The 13,338-nt window shown below is 61.2% G+C and overlaps 1 protein-coding gene across 2 annotated transcripts; it reads right to left on the bottom strand.

Moving 5' to 3' along the window:
* Window positions 1–223: 223 nt before the first annotated feature.
* On the bottom strand, window positions 224–7,700 carry SAPCD2 (suppressor APC domain containing 2). Of its 2 annotated transcripts, XM_043917219.1 has the most exons (6): window positions 7,004–7,692; window positions 4,485–4,597; window positions 3,417–3,563; window positions 3,077–3,184; window positions 2,881–2,991; window positions 224–2,736 (listed from the first exon to the last, which is right to left on the bottom strand). In XM_043917219.1, exons 1-6 carry the CDS (start codon window positions 7,578–7,580, stop codon window positions 2,608–2,610), a joined length of 1,185 nt encoding a protein of 394 aa, XP_043773154.1. In that variant the 5' UTR covers window positions 7,581–7,692; the 3' UTR covers window positions 224–2,607. The 2 variants fall into 2 exon arrangements, with proteins under 2 accessions (XP_043773154.1, XP_043773155.1); XM_043917220.1 differs by lacking the exon at window positions 3,077–3,184 and having other exon boundaries at window positions 2,602–2,736; window positions 2,881–3,029; window positions 7,004–7,700.
* Window positions 7,701–13,338: the final 5,638 nt, after the last annotated feature.

Raw genomic sequence — 13,338 nt, 5'->3', positions numbered from 1 at the left:
TCATAGTTCCTGACTCTCTAACTGAATGGTCCTCAAATCATTCCCTAAGCTGTTTCATTGTCTCCTTTCAGCTGTGCTGAAATTTTCCATGTCAAGCCCAGTCAAGTTTTAAATTTTACTTTCAAATTTCTAGTTCTATTAGATTCTTTTCATTTTATTGGCCACCTTTATAGAGTCAAGGTTGACACTTTCACTGGAGTAAGAAACTACAGGCTATTCCGTGTTCGTGTTTTCAAGCATCTCTTTTATTTCTCCAGCTATACGGAACATCGGTGTCTTCTCTGATCATCCCAGTATCTGAAATGGTCACAGCCTGTTTTCTCCTGGCTCTCACGGTGGCCCCTTCCCTTGTGAGGTTTAATCTGGAGATGCTCCTTTTCCTTGGGCCTCAGTCCACAGGGAATCCCCGAGGCCTAATGTAGCTGCCCTGGCAGGGATGCTCAGCTAAGGGCAACTTCGCCCCCGCCCCCCACCCCCGCGCTGGCATCACACTGAGTGTTGCTGGCATCTAGCGGACAGATGCTGCTCAACATTCTTCAGGGCACGGGCAGCCCCCAAGACTCCCCGTTCCCAGACGCTGCCTGTGTGGCTAACACTCGCTGCTCTGGAAAGGCTGTTTTGCTTCTGCCAGCCACCTGGGCTCACCAGCCTGCAGGCGCTCACAGTTCTTCCCTTGGGGTCTCCAGGGCAGCCTCCAGTGAGGCTGCAAATAAGGAGGGTGCATCTTCCATCCTGCATGGAAGGCCAGCATCATCACTAAAGGCCACTCTGCGAGTCACGGGTTTCTCCCCCTCACCCTGCAACTGAAGGGACCGCCTGCAGTGGGTGGTACCCCTGGGGTGAACACCAAGCTCTCAGCAGGGATGCAGAGCCCCTCAGGGCAAAGGCTGCCACCTCTGCTGTTCCGGCCCCCGCAGGCTCGGGCAGGGCTGGGCAGGAGCTGGTCAGGTGAAGCGGGGGAGGGAGCTCCCGGGGCCAGAGCAGCACTTGCAGAGCCCAGAGCCAGGATGGCCCGCGGCCTGGGGCCTGGCCTGGCCTGAGTCATTCGTGGGTGGAGAAGGATTTGGAGCTGGGGAGGGCTGTTTTCAGTTCTGGAATTAAGTGGACTCCTAGTGAGGGGCTCAGGGCCTGAGCTGGTGTGGGGGGCTGGTCAAGGGCTGGCAGAGGGGGACGACCAGGGGAACCAGGAAAGGGGCAGCCTCCGGGCGGTCCTGGTGGGGCCTGGCCCAGTCACCGCGTGGCAAGTTGGCCTGGATGCTGGAGACCCAGTGCCGCCCTTTGGGTCCAGCTCCCCTTCTGCCTCACATCCCTGGGAACCTGCCCAGGTCAAGGTCAAGCAGCCTGCGTGTGGACCTGAGACAACCACCTTCCTCCACTGGCTGCCGGTGGTGGGGAGGGCTCCAGCTGGCACAGGCAGAGCTGGGCCCCATGGGGCAGCACCCTGGGCCCCTCCTCTCTGGGCAGGCTGCCACTCCCAGGCACATGAGGTTGTGCAGTCAGCCCTCAGATCCCAGTTCTGTAAGCACCCACGCGTGTCCAGGCCCCTGACCACATGGCCTGCCTGCAAAGCCTGGGCACCCTCAGCTCCAGGGGAGGGCCCTGGGGGCGCTCGGAGCCCCTCCCGGGGTGGCGACAGGCCAGCTGAGCAGGTGGTCTCCCTGAGAGCAGGCCAGGCGTGGGGGAACAAGCAACAAACGACCCCCGGCGGGGCCCCGCTGCCTGGCTCTTCCAGCGTCCTTCAGGTCCCCCTTCCTCGGACCCAGACCCAGGCCCAAGCTGGGGCTTGGAGTGGGGCAGCTGGTCTTCATTCCCTGGGAAGCGGGCATCTGGTGGGGGTGCTGCTAAGGCTGCTGGGTCTATGGGACTTCCTGGGGCATGCCAGAGGGCTACCACCCGCCCTGAGGACAGGGCCCTCCCCACGGAGGGCACCCTAAGCCTCCCTGGTGACCACGGCCCTGGCAAGCCCAAGGAAGGCTCTGGGCCCAGGTCACTGTTTGCTCAGTGGAGTCTGGGCCAGCAGGGATGACTGCCAGCCCATTCGTCTAGTGTCTAAGGTCCGCGAGGAAGGGAAAGCAGGCCAGCTCTGGCTCAGGCAGGAATGCAGTGAACCCAAAGCTGGACACCAGTAGAAGCCCCTGGACTCCTGGCTGAGGCGGGACCCCTCATCCCGAGGGAGGAAATATGCCGGTGGACCCGCGGGGCCAATCACCACTGGGTCTGAGGCGTCCCACCCCAGGGTCGCCTACTCCAGGCCCCATCCGAGACACCCAAATGCAGGCTCCAAGGCCAGTTAGCAGCGCAGTGAGCAGGGCCATGGACTGGAGACCCCAGGTGGAGGGGACACAGGCCAGCAGAACACGGGAGCAGGCCTGCCCAGAGCTGCTGAGGCCAGGGTCCCCACTCCCCACTGACACCGGCGGCAGCTCCAAGCTGTGTGCCAGCAAGACGGAGTCTCCCCCCGGCCAGCCCCGAAGCCCAGATGGGAAGGGAGGAGGGAGGCGACATCCAGGCACCTCTGCCTCAGAGCGGGGGCCAAGGAAATGCCCCCCTGCCCGGAGCTGAGAGACCGGCCAGGCGGCAAAGTCCCATGTCCGTGCCCGGGGCCGGCTACATGAAGGTGGAGTCTAGGGGCCCGGCATCCTGCTGGCTGAGGGCACGGGCCTCAAACAGCTGCTTGATGAGGGCGGACTTCTCCTGCTCCAGCTGTGTGATCCGCTCGCTCTTATCGGTCACCTCCTGGGCAGGTGGGAGGGCGGTCAGGGCCGACGCCTGCACCCGGCCTCCAGCGCCCGCCCGCGCCCCGCCCCAGCTCCAGCCCCGCCCCCAGTCCCCGCCACGCCCCCAGCCCCCGCCGGCACCCCTCGCCCCGCCCGCGCTCACCTGGGTCAGAAGCCGGTTCTGCTCTTTCAGCATGAGGATGGTCTGCTGCTGCCAGTCGGGGGCCGAGGGCGACTCAGGGCCCTGGGGCCCCGAGGGGGACGAGGGCAGAGCCTGCAGGAGGGCACGGTCAGGCGGGCCTGGCACAGCCTCTAGGACAAGGGCGAGGGTGGCACGAGCTGGTCTGGGAGACACTCACCCTGGCAGCACAGGCTGCAGCCAGCAGCTCCCCCAGGCACCGGGCCACCTCCTGCACCTTGGGCAGCAGCTGCCCCAACAGGCGGGGGCTGCCCTCAGCCCCGAGGTCCTGGAGGAGAGCGCGGAGGGGCAGTCAGGGAGCAGGGGGGCCCCAGGGGCAGGGAGCCCAGGGGTGTCACAGGTGGGGAGTATCGCGGCGGGGGGGTGGCCCAGCATGCTGGGTAGAGAGACACCCACTGTCCCCTGCCCATCGCTGCGCCACCTGGGCAGGGGCTCTGCGGGGGGAGGGTGGCTGCGCCTGGGGGTGGGGGTGGCGATGGGCCGGGAGCAGCGTCACTCACCGAGGCGGCCCTGCTCCGGCCCAGGCCGCGCTGGCGCTCCTGCAGGCGCTGCAGCTGCTGCTGGTACCATTCCCGGCCCCGCGCCATCATCTCCAGGCCCTGCAGCAGCACTTCCTGCTCCTGCTGCAGCTCCCTCATCTGCTTCAGCTGCCGCACACGGGCACGTGCCAGGTCACCACGGGCACACACAGGCACGTGCCACGTCACCCACGGGCACACACGTCACCCACGGGCACACACAGGCACGTGCCACGTCACCCACGGGCACACACGTCACCCACGGGCACACACAGGCACGTGCCACGTCACCCACGGGCACACACGTCACCCACGGGCACCACACAGGCACGCACCATGTCACCCACGGGCACACACGTCACCACGGGCACACACGTCACCCACGGGCACCACACAGGCATGCACCATGTCACCCACGGGCACACACGTCACCCACGGGCACACACGTCACCCACGGGCACACACAGGCACGCACCATGTCACCCACGGGCACCACGCGGCACGCAGCAGGACAGGATGGCCTGCACCGGCCCGTGCCTGGAACTCACTACCGGCCCGCGCACGCACCCCCGCTCACACACGCCTCCTTGCACGCCTGCACTCACACACCCCGGTACCAACAGGAGTCCTTGTGAGCCTCTGCACTGGGAACACAGCCCTGCTCCTCCTCCGGGGGCTGGGGGCAGTCTTGGCCTTCCTCAGCCCCTCCACACAGCGTCCCCAAGGGAACCTTCCCCCCTCTTTATGGCACGTGGTCACTCTCAGCGAGTGGGCTGGCCTGACGTGCCAGGGAAGCAGGTAGGGGCCAGTGCAGTGCCAGGGAGGGGCTGACCAAAGGACTTCTTGACCTGACCGTGGGCCAGCTCCCAGGTGGGTTCAAACCCAGGACAGGAACTGAGGTTTAGAACCGCCGACATTCCTGCCACAGGGTCCCCTGGAACCCAAGCCCAGCTGTCCCCTCCCAGGCAGAGGAATGGTCTGGGAAACCACGAGTGTGGGGGCCGAGTCCAAACCCAGGAAAGATGGTAGAACCCTCCGGGCCCTACTCACCAGGTCGCAGTCCACACCGTTGGTGATGGTGTGTCTCCGCCGTTCCCCTCGGGCTCGGGGCCCCCAGGGGGCATCCCCCATGCCAAGTTCCTGGGCCCTGTAGGTCACTGCTCCTGCAGCAGAGAAGTGACAGCCTGGCTCACTTCCAGGCCTGTGAGGCAAGCTTGCCTCCCCCAAGCCCCCAAAGATCCATCCAGGAGCCACGCCCCAACCAACCCTGGCTGCACAAAGCCAGGTGCCCAGGCCTGCGTGCCTCTGGGATCCTCAGCGATCCAGAGCCTCTGCCGCGGCCACACCCTGCCGGGGCCTGGCGGAGTCTGGCCCTCCCTCAGCCCTCACACCTGCCTCGCAGACAGCCGTGCGGCCACTGAGGTGCAGGTCTGCACTTGCACCATCTGTGCGAGCTCCCGGGGGGCAGGGGCTCCATCTCATTCGTCTCTGCACACCCAGGGCCCATAACTCAAGGGCTCAAAGGCTGCTGGACTCGGAGCCAGAGAGGTGACCTCTGGCCTCCACTCCTCTCTCCTTGTCCGCCCGGGCCCTTTAAGGGTGACTGGGGCTTCCCAGGTGGTGCTGGTGGTAAAGAACCCCCCAGCCAATGCAGGAGACACAAAAAGACTCGGTTCAATCCCTGGGTCGGGAAGATCCCCTGGAGGAGGGGATGGCAAGCCACTCCAGTATTCTTGCCTGGAGAAATTCAGGGACAGAAGTTCATGGGGTTGCAAAGAGTCAAACATGCCTGAAGCGACTTAGCACACACGGAGTTCAAGCAGGAGGAATGTAGGACATATAGGTAGCAGAGCCCAGCGTTCTCCCAGGAAGGAGACTACAGCATGGTCTCTGCATACCTGCACCAGCGGAGCCCCAGCAGTAACTCCTACGCACACGTGGCCACCCGCAGAGTTGGCGTGCAGCCAGAAGGCCAGAGGCTTCCCTGGGCAGACCTCCTGGAGGGCCACCAGCTTCCCTGGAGGACAGGGTGGGCGAGCAGGGCTGCCCGTGAGGGGGGAGTGGGGTGCAGGTGAAGAGGGCGCCCTCCCTGGGCTCCCGAGCCCTATACCCTGCCTGGCACGGCGGTGGGCAGGTGACGCAAGAAGCAGGCACAGGTATGTCTGACAGGGACACATCCGGAGGGCTGGCACCAGCTGGTCACGTGGGCCACCAGCCAGCCCTGGCTGACCGGCTCCAACCAGCCAGCCCTGGCAGCCCAGCTCCAGGCAGGCTGAGTTCACGCTCCAACCTGCCGAGCTGTGCTACAGGCAGAGAAGGCACAGCAGAGGGGTGCTGGGGGCACCCCGGAACACCTGGGCTGGTCTGCACCATCAGGTCTGCAGCCCAGGGCCCCCAGATGACAGCACGCTGGGGGCCCAGCAGGCAGAGGCATCCCTGACCCCGCCCCACCCCACCCCACCTGACCCTGGATGAGCGGGATCTAGCAGCCTGTACCTATGGGGCTCAAGGCCAGCCTGGGGTGCATACTGAACCCCAACAGGGAACAGAAAGGAGGGCCTGGACGGCAGGGAGGGCTTGGGGGGCTGTGAACGTGGGGCAGCTTTCTCTTCCTGCGGTGCTAAGGGTTCTTGGACCTCCAGGTTTTGAACCCAAACAGTATGTCATGAGCCCCATCTGGGCCTCGGCCAGTTAAAGGTGACAGTGGACGCCGGAGCTGGACCTTAGAGGACTGCAGTGATGGACCTGGTGTGACAACAGGCCTGAGGCTGCAAACCCCAGTCCCATGACGGATTCCCAACCGCATGCAACCACGCGGACAGCATGGGCTGCACTCAGGGCCGCACGCCCCGAAGCCCGCTTCCCCTTCACACCCGGGGGGATGCGGAGGCTGGGCAGCGAGGAGCCTGGATTCGGGAGCCCCCAGCCGAGGATCTGAGGGGCTCGACAGGGAGGCAGGGGCCACCGCAGCTCCAGCTGGCAGTCATGGGGTTGGGGAGTATGTCTGAGCCTGGGCAGGGGTTCCAGCAAGGCTGTCAGAGCGGTGGGCAGTATGGAAATGGCCGCAGCTGCCCAGCAGAAGCCCTGCACCTGCCCAGGCTGAATGGGCGGAGGAGCCCCACCCCCCCTCCCCCATAATGCCAGTCTTGTTCCTAGGGCAGGCTCTCTGGGGGATAAACAGGGGACCATTCAGTCATGCCCTGTCCCTGCCAACTGGACCGGAAGCTGGGCCAACCCCAGGGGCTGTGGTTGATCCCTCCCAGGTGCCAGGGGGCCCTCCCTCGACACCAGTGAGAACTGCCTATGCCTGACTCACCAGATGAACCCAAGGGCCCGGGTGTGAGCAAGTACTGAGGTGGAGAGCCCTCAGACCGAAACGGCTCCCCGCTCGGGTTTAGCTCGAAGTGGGCTCCTGGTGGGGTCTGTGGGGGCTCCCACCAGCTCCTTGGCCGTGTCCCCGAGCACCCGAGGTGCGGAGGAACTTCTTTCCCTCCAGGAAGCCGGGGTGACCCAGGTTCACAAGCCCGCGGGGAGCTACGGGGCGGGCCCAGGGGCCGCCCCGCACTCACCAGAGTCCTTGCTCGGGCTCCGTTCCAGCGCCGCGCCCTGGGGCCGCTCGGGTTCCGCCGGACCGGGCGCCGCCTCCGCCGGGCCGCACGGCTTCTCCAGGTTCCGACTCGCGACGCCTGGGCCAGCCGGCGGGAGGCGCGCGCCCAGGAGCAGGGGCTTCCTCTCCAGGACCGTCCGCGGCTCGTCGGCCGGCGCGAACACCAGGCGCTGGGGCGGCGGTTGGCCCCCGGGCGGCACCGAGCAGCCTCCCCGGGCCGGGGCGCGTGCAGGGGCCCGCGTGCCGCCGTCGGCGCTGGGCAGCGCGGTGCGCAGGCCGGCCACGAAGCGCTCGAAGGTTAAGTAGCCGCTGGCTGGGGCCACCTGGCGCAGGCCCTCGAGCACGCCGCGGGGCAGCTCGCGCGCGTCGGCGCCCCGCCAGCGGGACTCGATCTCCCGCAGGTGCACGAGGCCGCGCCGCCGGTCGTCCAGGATGTCGAAGAGCGTGCGCAGGCTCTGCAGGAAGGCGCGCGGCAGCCCCTCCGTGCCGGGCGCCGGAGGCGGCCCGCCGCCCGGCTCGGCCATGGCGGCTCCGGCCATGGGCGCCCGCCCGCAGCGTTCGGGCCTCGGGCCGCCCCGGCTCGGCCTCCGAGCGGCCCGACGGCGGGCCCGGCGGCGCGCGACCCGCCGCGACAATAGCGGCGACTTTTTGAATGGGCCTCCCCGTGGCGTCAGCGCTCATTAGCATTCTCTGCGGCCATTGGCCGAGGCTAGCTCTTCTCCTCTCTGATTGGCTGAAGGGCCGGCAGCCCCAGTTTGATTTTCGGGTGGAGGGGCCGGTGGCTCGCGCGCTCCCGCCGTGCCCACAGGGGCCGGGGGCGCACAGAGGCGCCCGGCGGCAGGGGGCGGGGTCCCCCAAGTCCGCCTCCCTCCCGAGCTTGCGGGTGGGGGCGGGATCCCCGAGCACCCCCGTAGACTCCCCTGTCCCCACCCCACCGCGCCGGCCGCTCCCTCCGCGGTCCCGACCTCGCTGGCTTTGGCCGCCCAGCCCACCTTCCGGAGGGCGGGGCCCGGGGCCGGCGGTAACCTGTCCCCAGGTGGCCTCCCGGGGTAAGCGGGAGAGCAGCCCTCCAGGGACCCCCCTTCCGCCTCGAGCTGCCCCGCGCGCTCTTCGCAGCTGCCTCGGCGCAGCCCTGGGGCTCCTTTCTCTTGCGCCAGGCGGGCCCCGAGGGGATTGTGGGCTCCAGCCAGCTGGGCGCTTCCGCTCACAGAAGCCTCTCTGTTCCCGCCACTGCTCGCTCCTCCGCCGGGCCCCTTGGGACAGCCTGGCCTTTCCTGCCGGCCGCAGGACAAAGACACTTCTCCTGTGTCCCCAGATTGCCGTGTGCTCACAAGGTCCTCTGCTGTGGCCCCATCCTCTGGCTGGACACCTCCTCCGGCTGCAACCAGGGCATTCACGGCCCCCTGAAGCCAGCTAGGCAGGCCTGTGCACCCCCCTCGCACCCGGCCCACTGCCCCTGCTTCATTCCCTGGTCACTCTGGGAGGGGCTCATCTCAGGGCCCACTGATGGGACCTTCCCCAAATCAGGGAAGGACCCAAGATGCTGCCCGCTTGGGACCCTGCCCTCCCCTTAGCCTGCCCTGAGGCCCTGCCCCGCTCCCTTTCCTCCACTGATGGTCTTCTCCATGTAACTGATACCCCACTTTGCCACTGAACAGAGCACATGAGTTACCTGCCGCTTTAGAAGAAGACTGTTTACCTTGGCGGGTAAAAGAACAAAGAGTTGACGGCCACCTCCTCCAGACAGGCTCCTGGTGCGGGAATGGGCTCCACCCCGTGGCTGGCCTGCCTACCTGTGCCTCTGTCCTTGGGCCCCAGGCACTGGTCTGAGTCTCAAGCTGTTGTAAGGGCAGCTGCCCTGGCCAGGGAGTGTCCTGGGTCCACTTCTCCCCTGGGGTTACCCCTCAGAGTGAGGACTCTTATGGTGAGGAATTTGGGGGGTACCTAGAAAGCTGTGACCCTAGAGTCACCCCATGGAGACTGGTCTGTCCCTGCCTCCCCCTTTAGTGGCAGGACCAGCCGAAGTCCCCAGAGGCATTCAGGTCTTTTGTCCTCCCGTTCGTCTCCCCTTCTCTGCTTCCAGCAACCACCCCCCACCCCACCCCAGCCCCCTGTGCTCAGGGTCCTGGCGTTCCTCCAGCTCTGAGTCTCTGCACTGGGGGGTCTCCTGCCAGGAACGCCCTCCTGCTCAGAAGGCTGAGCCCTGTGCTTCTTGGTCCACAGTGGTGCTCAGTGGAAACCTCCCTGGAGGTCGCAGCGGAAAGAGCATCTTTGGGTGGGACGCTGAACCAGGGTGAGGCCTGTGGGAGGGGGCGGCCTGGGGACAGCTCTGTGGGGTTAGCGTGGGTGTGGAGGTTGGCGGCTGGCAGCGGGCAATGCTGCTGTCTCTCAGACGGCATGCCCAGCGGGACCCAGGCTAGGCCACGGCCCTTGTGAGCCTGAGCCCGCTGTGCCAAGGAAGCAAAAGCCCCGTAGGGCTTCTAGAGCCGTGGAAAAGGTGAGCCCTGCCGGCTCCTGGTCCATGGGTGTTCCGATGGCCCCTCACTAGGCACTGGAGAAAGGCATGGAGAAGCTGGAGTCAGTGCCAGCTCTGGACGTGGGACTAAGGCGTGGTCCCCATGTCTTTCTGATCCTGAACTCTGATCGCTTCCTCCTTCCATGTTGCTTTCCAACCTGCCCAACAGCTTCCCACCTGTAGCTTTCAGGTTTGCTGTCACCCTGGTGGGGGATGGGAGAGGTAGGTCCTCTGTGGCCTTTAAACTTGTGAGGTACACACCCTCGTTGTAATTTTCTCTGTGGCAGCCAGGAGCTCTTTGGAGCCGGCAGGGGCACTGACCACTGACCACTGACCACGCTGTCCTCTGTGGCCCAAGAAGCTGTCACCCACCTGCGCCTCCTAGGTACCCCCGTTTGTCACTGCCCCCTCTGCCCAGGTGGGCCGGCCCCGCTACTCTTGGCCCTGCAGGTGCCTCTGGCTACGTGGCCTCAACTGTCCAAATCCTTCTGACCTCAGCTGAGTCCCAACCTCCCACGCACACTGTCCACTTGCAGCACCTGCCGCAGACCTCCCTTCAGGGCCACAGACTGACGGAGCGGACCAGCCCCTCACACAGCACGTGCACCCTCACAGCCGTCCGGCCCAGTCACAGTGCAAGACCTGGGGCCCAGCATGATCATTCCGGTAACACACATTGGCTGAGTGTCCACTGTGTGCTGGTCATGGATCAAGTGATGGCGCACAGCAGTGAAGCAGACAACAGCCAGCTCTTGGGGGGTTCAATTCCCATGGGGAAGCCGGGCAGGGGAGGGTGCAGAAAGGCAAGGAGGAACAGAAAAAGATAGAAGGGTCTCCCCAAGTGTGACTTGTGAGCAGAGATCTAGCAAAGTGGAGCAGGAAGTCCTCTGACTTTCTGAAAACAAGCCATTCAGGTGCAAAGGCCCTGAGGCAGGCCCACTTCTTTCAGGTCCCGAGCAAGTGCAGGGGGCCCTCAAGGGGCTGTTGAGCTCTGCTTCCTAACCCAGGAAGGGTCCTTGGAAGGGATGGGGCTCATACCTTAACAGGCGCTCACTGGACAGGCCGGAGGAGGTTTTTCTTTTCTTCTCTTTCTTTCTCTGTCTCCTTCCTGCCGCACTGGGTCTTAGTTGCGGCTTGCAGGATCTTTCGTTGTGGCATGCGGGATGGTACAGGAGGCAGTGACCAAAATCATCCCCAAAGAAAAAGACATGCAAGAAGGCAAAGTGGTTGTCTGAGGAGGCTTTACAAACAGCTGAGGAAAGAAGAGAAGTGAAAGGCAAGGGAGAAAGGGAAAAATATGCCCAACTGAATGCAGAGTTCCAGAGAATAGCAAGGAGAGATAAGAAAGCCTTCTTAAATGAACAATGCAAAGAAATACAGGAAAACAACAAAATGGGAAAGACTAAAGATCTATTCAATAAAACTGGAGATAGCAGGAAAACATTTCATGCAAGGATGGGCACAGTAAAGGACAAAAATAGTAAGTACCTAAGAGAAGGAGGAAAGATTAAGAAGTGGCAAGAATTTACTGAAGAACTGTAAGTTGGAAAAACCACGATGGCGTGGTCACTTCCCTAGAGCCAGACACCCTGCAGTGTGAAGTCAAATGAGCCTTCAGAAGCATTACCATGAATAAAGATAGTGGAGGTGATGGAATTCCAGTTGAACTATTTCAAGTCCTAAAAGATGATGTTGTCAGAGTGCTGCACTCAATATGTCAGCAAATTTGGAAAACTCAGCAGTGGCCCCAGGACTGGAAAAGGTTAAGTGTTTATTCCAGTCTCAAAGCAGGGCAGTGCCAAAGAAGGTTCAAACTACCACACAATTGCACTCATCTCACACGCTAGCAAGGTAAAATCCTTCAAACTAGATTTCAGCAGTATGTGAATGGAGAACTTCCAGATGTACAAGGTGGGTTTCCAAGAGGCAGAGGAACCAGAAATCAAATTACCAGCATTCATTTTATCATGGAGAAAGCAAGTGAATTCCAGAAAAAAATCTACTTGTGTTTTATTGACTATGCTAAAGCCTTTGTGTGGATCACAACAAATTGTGGACCATTCTTAAAGAGATGGGCATACCAGAACACCTTACTTGTATCCTCAGAAACCTGTATGCAGGTCAAGAAGCAACAGTTAGGGCTTCCTTGATGGCTCAGTGGTAAAGAATCAGGCTGCCAATACAGAAGACTCCGGTTCCATCCCTGCTCTGTGAAGACCCTACATGCTGCAGAGCTGCTAAGCTTGTGCACCACAACTATTGAGCCTGTGCTCTAGAGCCTGGAAGCTGCAGCTACTGAAGCCCGAGCGCCCTAAAGCCTGTGCTCCGCAAGAAAAGCCACCACAGTGAGAAACTCATGCACTGCAACTGGAAAGTGGACCCCGCTCTCTGAAACTAGAGAAAAGCCCATGCAGCAATAAAGACCCAGCATACCCAAAAGTAAATGAATAAAATTATTTAAATAAAAGAAAAGGAAGAAGAAGCAACAGTTAGAACCAGACATAGAACAACTGACTGGTTCAAAATTGGGAAAGGAATACAGCAAGGCTATATATCGTCACCCTGCTTATTTAACTTAAATGCAGAGTACATCATGGGAAGTGCTGGACTGGATGAATCACAAGCTGGAATCAAGGTTGCCAGGAGAAATCAGCAACCTCAGATATGCTGATGATACCATGCTAATGGCAGAAAGTGAAGAGAAACTAAAGAGCCTCTTGATGAAGGTGAAAGAGTGAAAAAGCCGGCATGAAACTCATTAAAAAACAACAGAAACAACAGCTAAGATTATGGCATCTAGTCCCATCACTTCATGGCAGATAGAAGGGGAAAAGTGGAAGCAGTGACATATTTTCTTTTCTTGGGCTCCAAAATCATTGGGGATGGTGACTGCAGCCATGAAATTAAAAGATGCTTGCTCCTTGGAAGGAAAGCTATAACAAACTTAGATAGTGTATTAAAAAGCAGAGACATCACTTTGCTGACAAAGGTTCATACAGTCAAAGCTATAATGGTCATGTATGCATGTGAGAGTTGAACCGTAAAGAAGGCTGAGAGCAGAAAAAAATGATACTTTTGAACTGTGGTGTTGGAGAAGACTGTTGAGAGTCCCTTCGACTGCAAGGAGATCAAACCAGTCCATCCTAAAGGAAATCAACCCTGGATGTGCATTGGAAGGACTGACGCTGAAGCTGAATCTCCACTACTTTGGCCAATTCATTGGAAAAGACCCTGATGCTGGGAAAGATGGAGGGCAGGAGGAGAATATGGTGGCAGAGGATGAGATGGTTAGATAGTATCATGGACTCAATGGACATGAATTTGAGCAAACTCCAGGAGACAGTGGAGGAGAGGAGCCTGGCGTGCTGCAGTCCGTGGGGTCACTGACAGACACGACTGATGACTGAACAACAATCTGGGATCTTTAGTTGGAGCGTGTGGGATCTTAGTTCCCTGCCCAGGGATTGAACTCAGCCTCCCTGCATCAGGAGATCAGAGTCTTAGCCTCTGGACCACCAGGGAAGTCCCAGAGATATTTTCATTTCAGGTCCTAAAGCACCATTTTAACTTGTTTTAACTGTGGGTACCTATGACTTTTAGACTTAATGAAACTAGTTTCTAAAGGAAAATTTTGTCCTCATATTTTTCACCAAGGAGGCTGTAAACAGCAAGAGGTTTAAAACCTGGTGGTTAAAGTGAGAAGGCAGTGCGAGGGGCAGCCCCTGCGTGCTTCCGGTCACACGGCCATGGGAAGGAGGGGGAATGAGAAGGAGGGGGCCCAC

The sequence above is a fragment of the Cervus elaphus genome, chromosome 11 (genome assembly GCF_910594005.1).
Source record: "Cervus elaphus chromosome 11, mCerEla1.1, whole genome shotgun sequence".
NCBI lineage: Eukaryota > Metazoa > Chordata > Mammalia > Artiodactyla > Cervidae > Cervus > Cervus elaphus.
The sequence above is the reverse complement of the archived record's forward strand: the minus strand, read 5'-3'. Positions and strand labels throughout refer to the sequence as shown.

Excerpts from the sequence above, each read along its gene's own strand:
- SAPCD2 (XM_043917219.1), bottom strand. The coding sequence starts at position 7,580 with ATGGCCGGAGCCGCCATGGCCGAGCCGGGCGGCGGGCCGCCTCCGGCG. Across the intron at positions 3,185-3,416 it reads GCCGGAGCAGGGCCGCCTCG|GACCTCGGGGCTGAGGGCAG; the intron begins GTGAGTGACGCT and ends GCTCTCCTCCAG. Across the intron at positions 2,737-2,880 it reads AGAACCGGCTTCTGACCCAG|GAGGTGACCGATAAGAGCGA; the intron begins GTGAGCGCGGGC and ends CCACCTGCCCAG.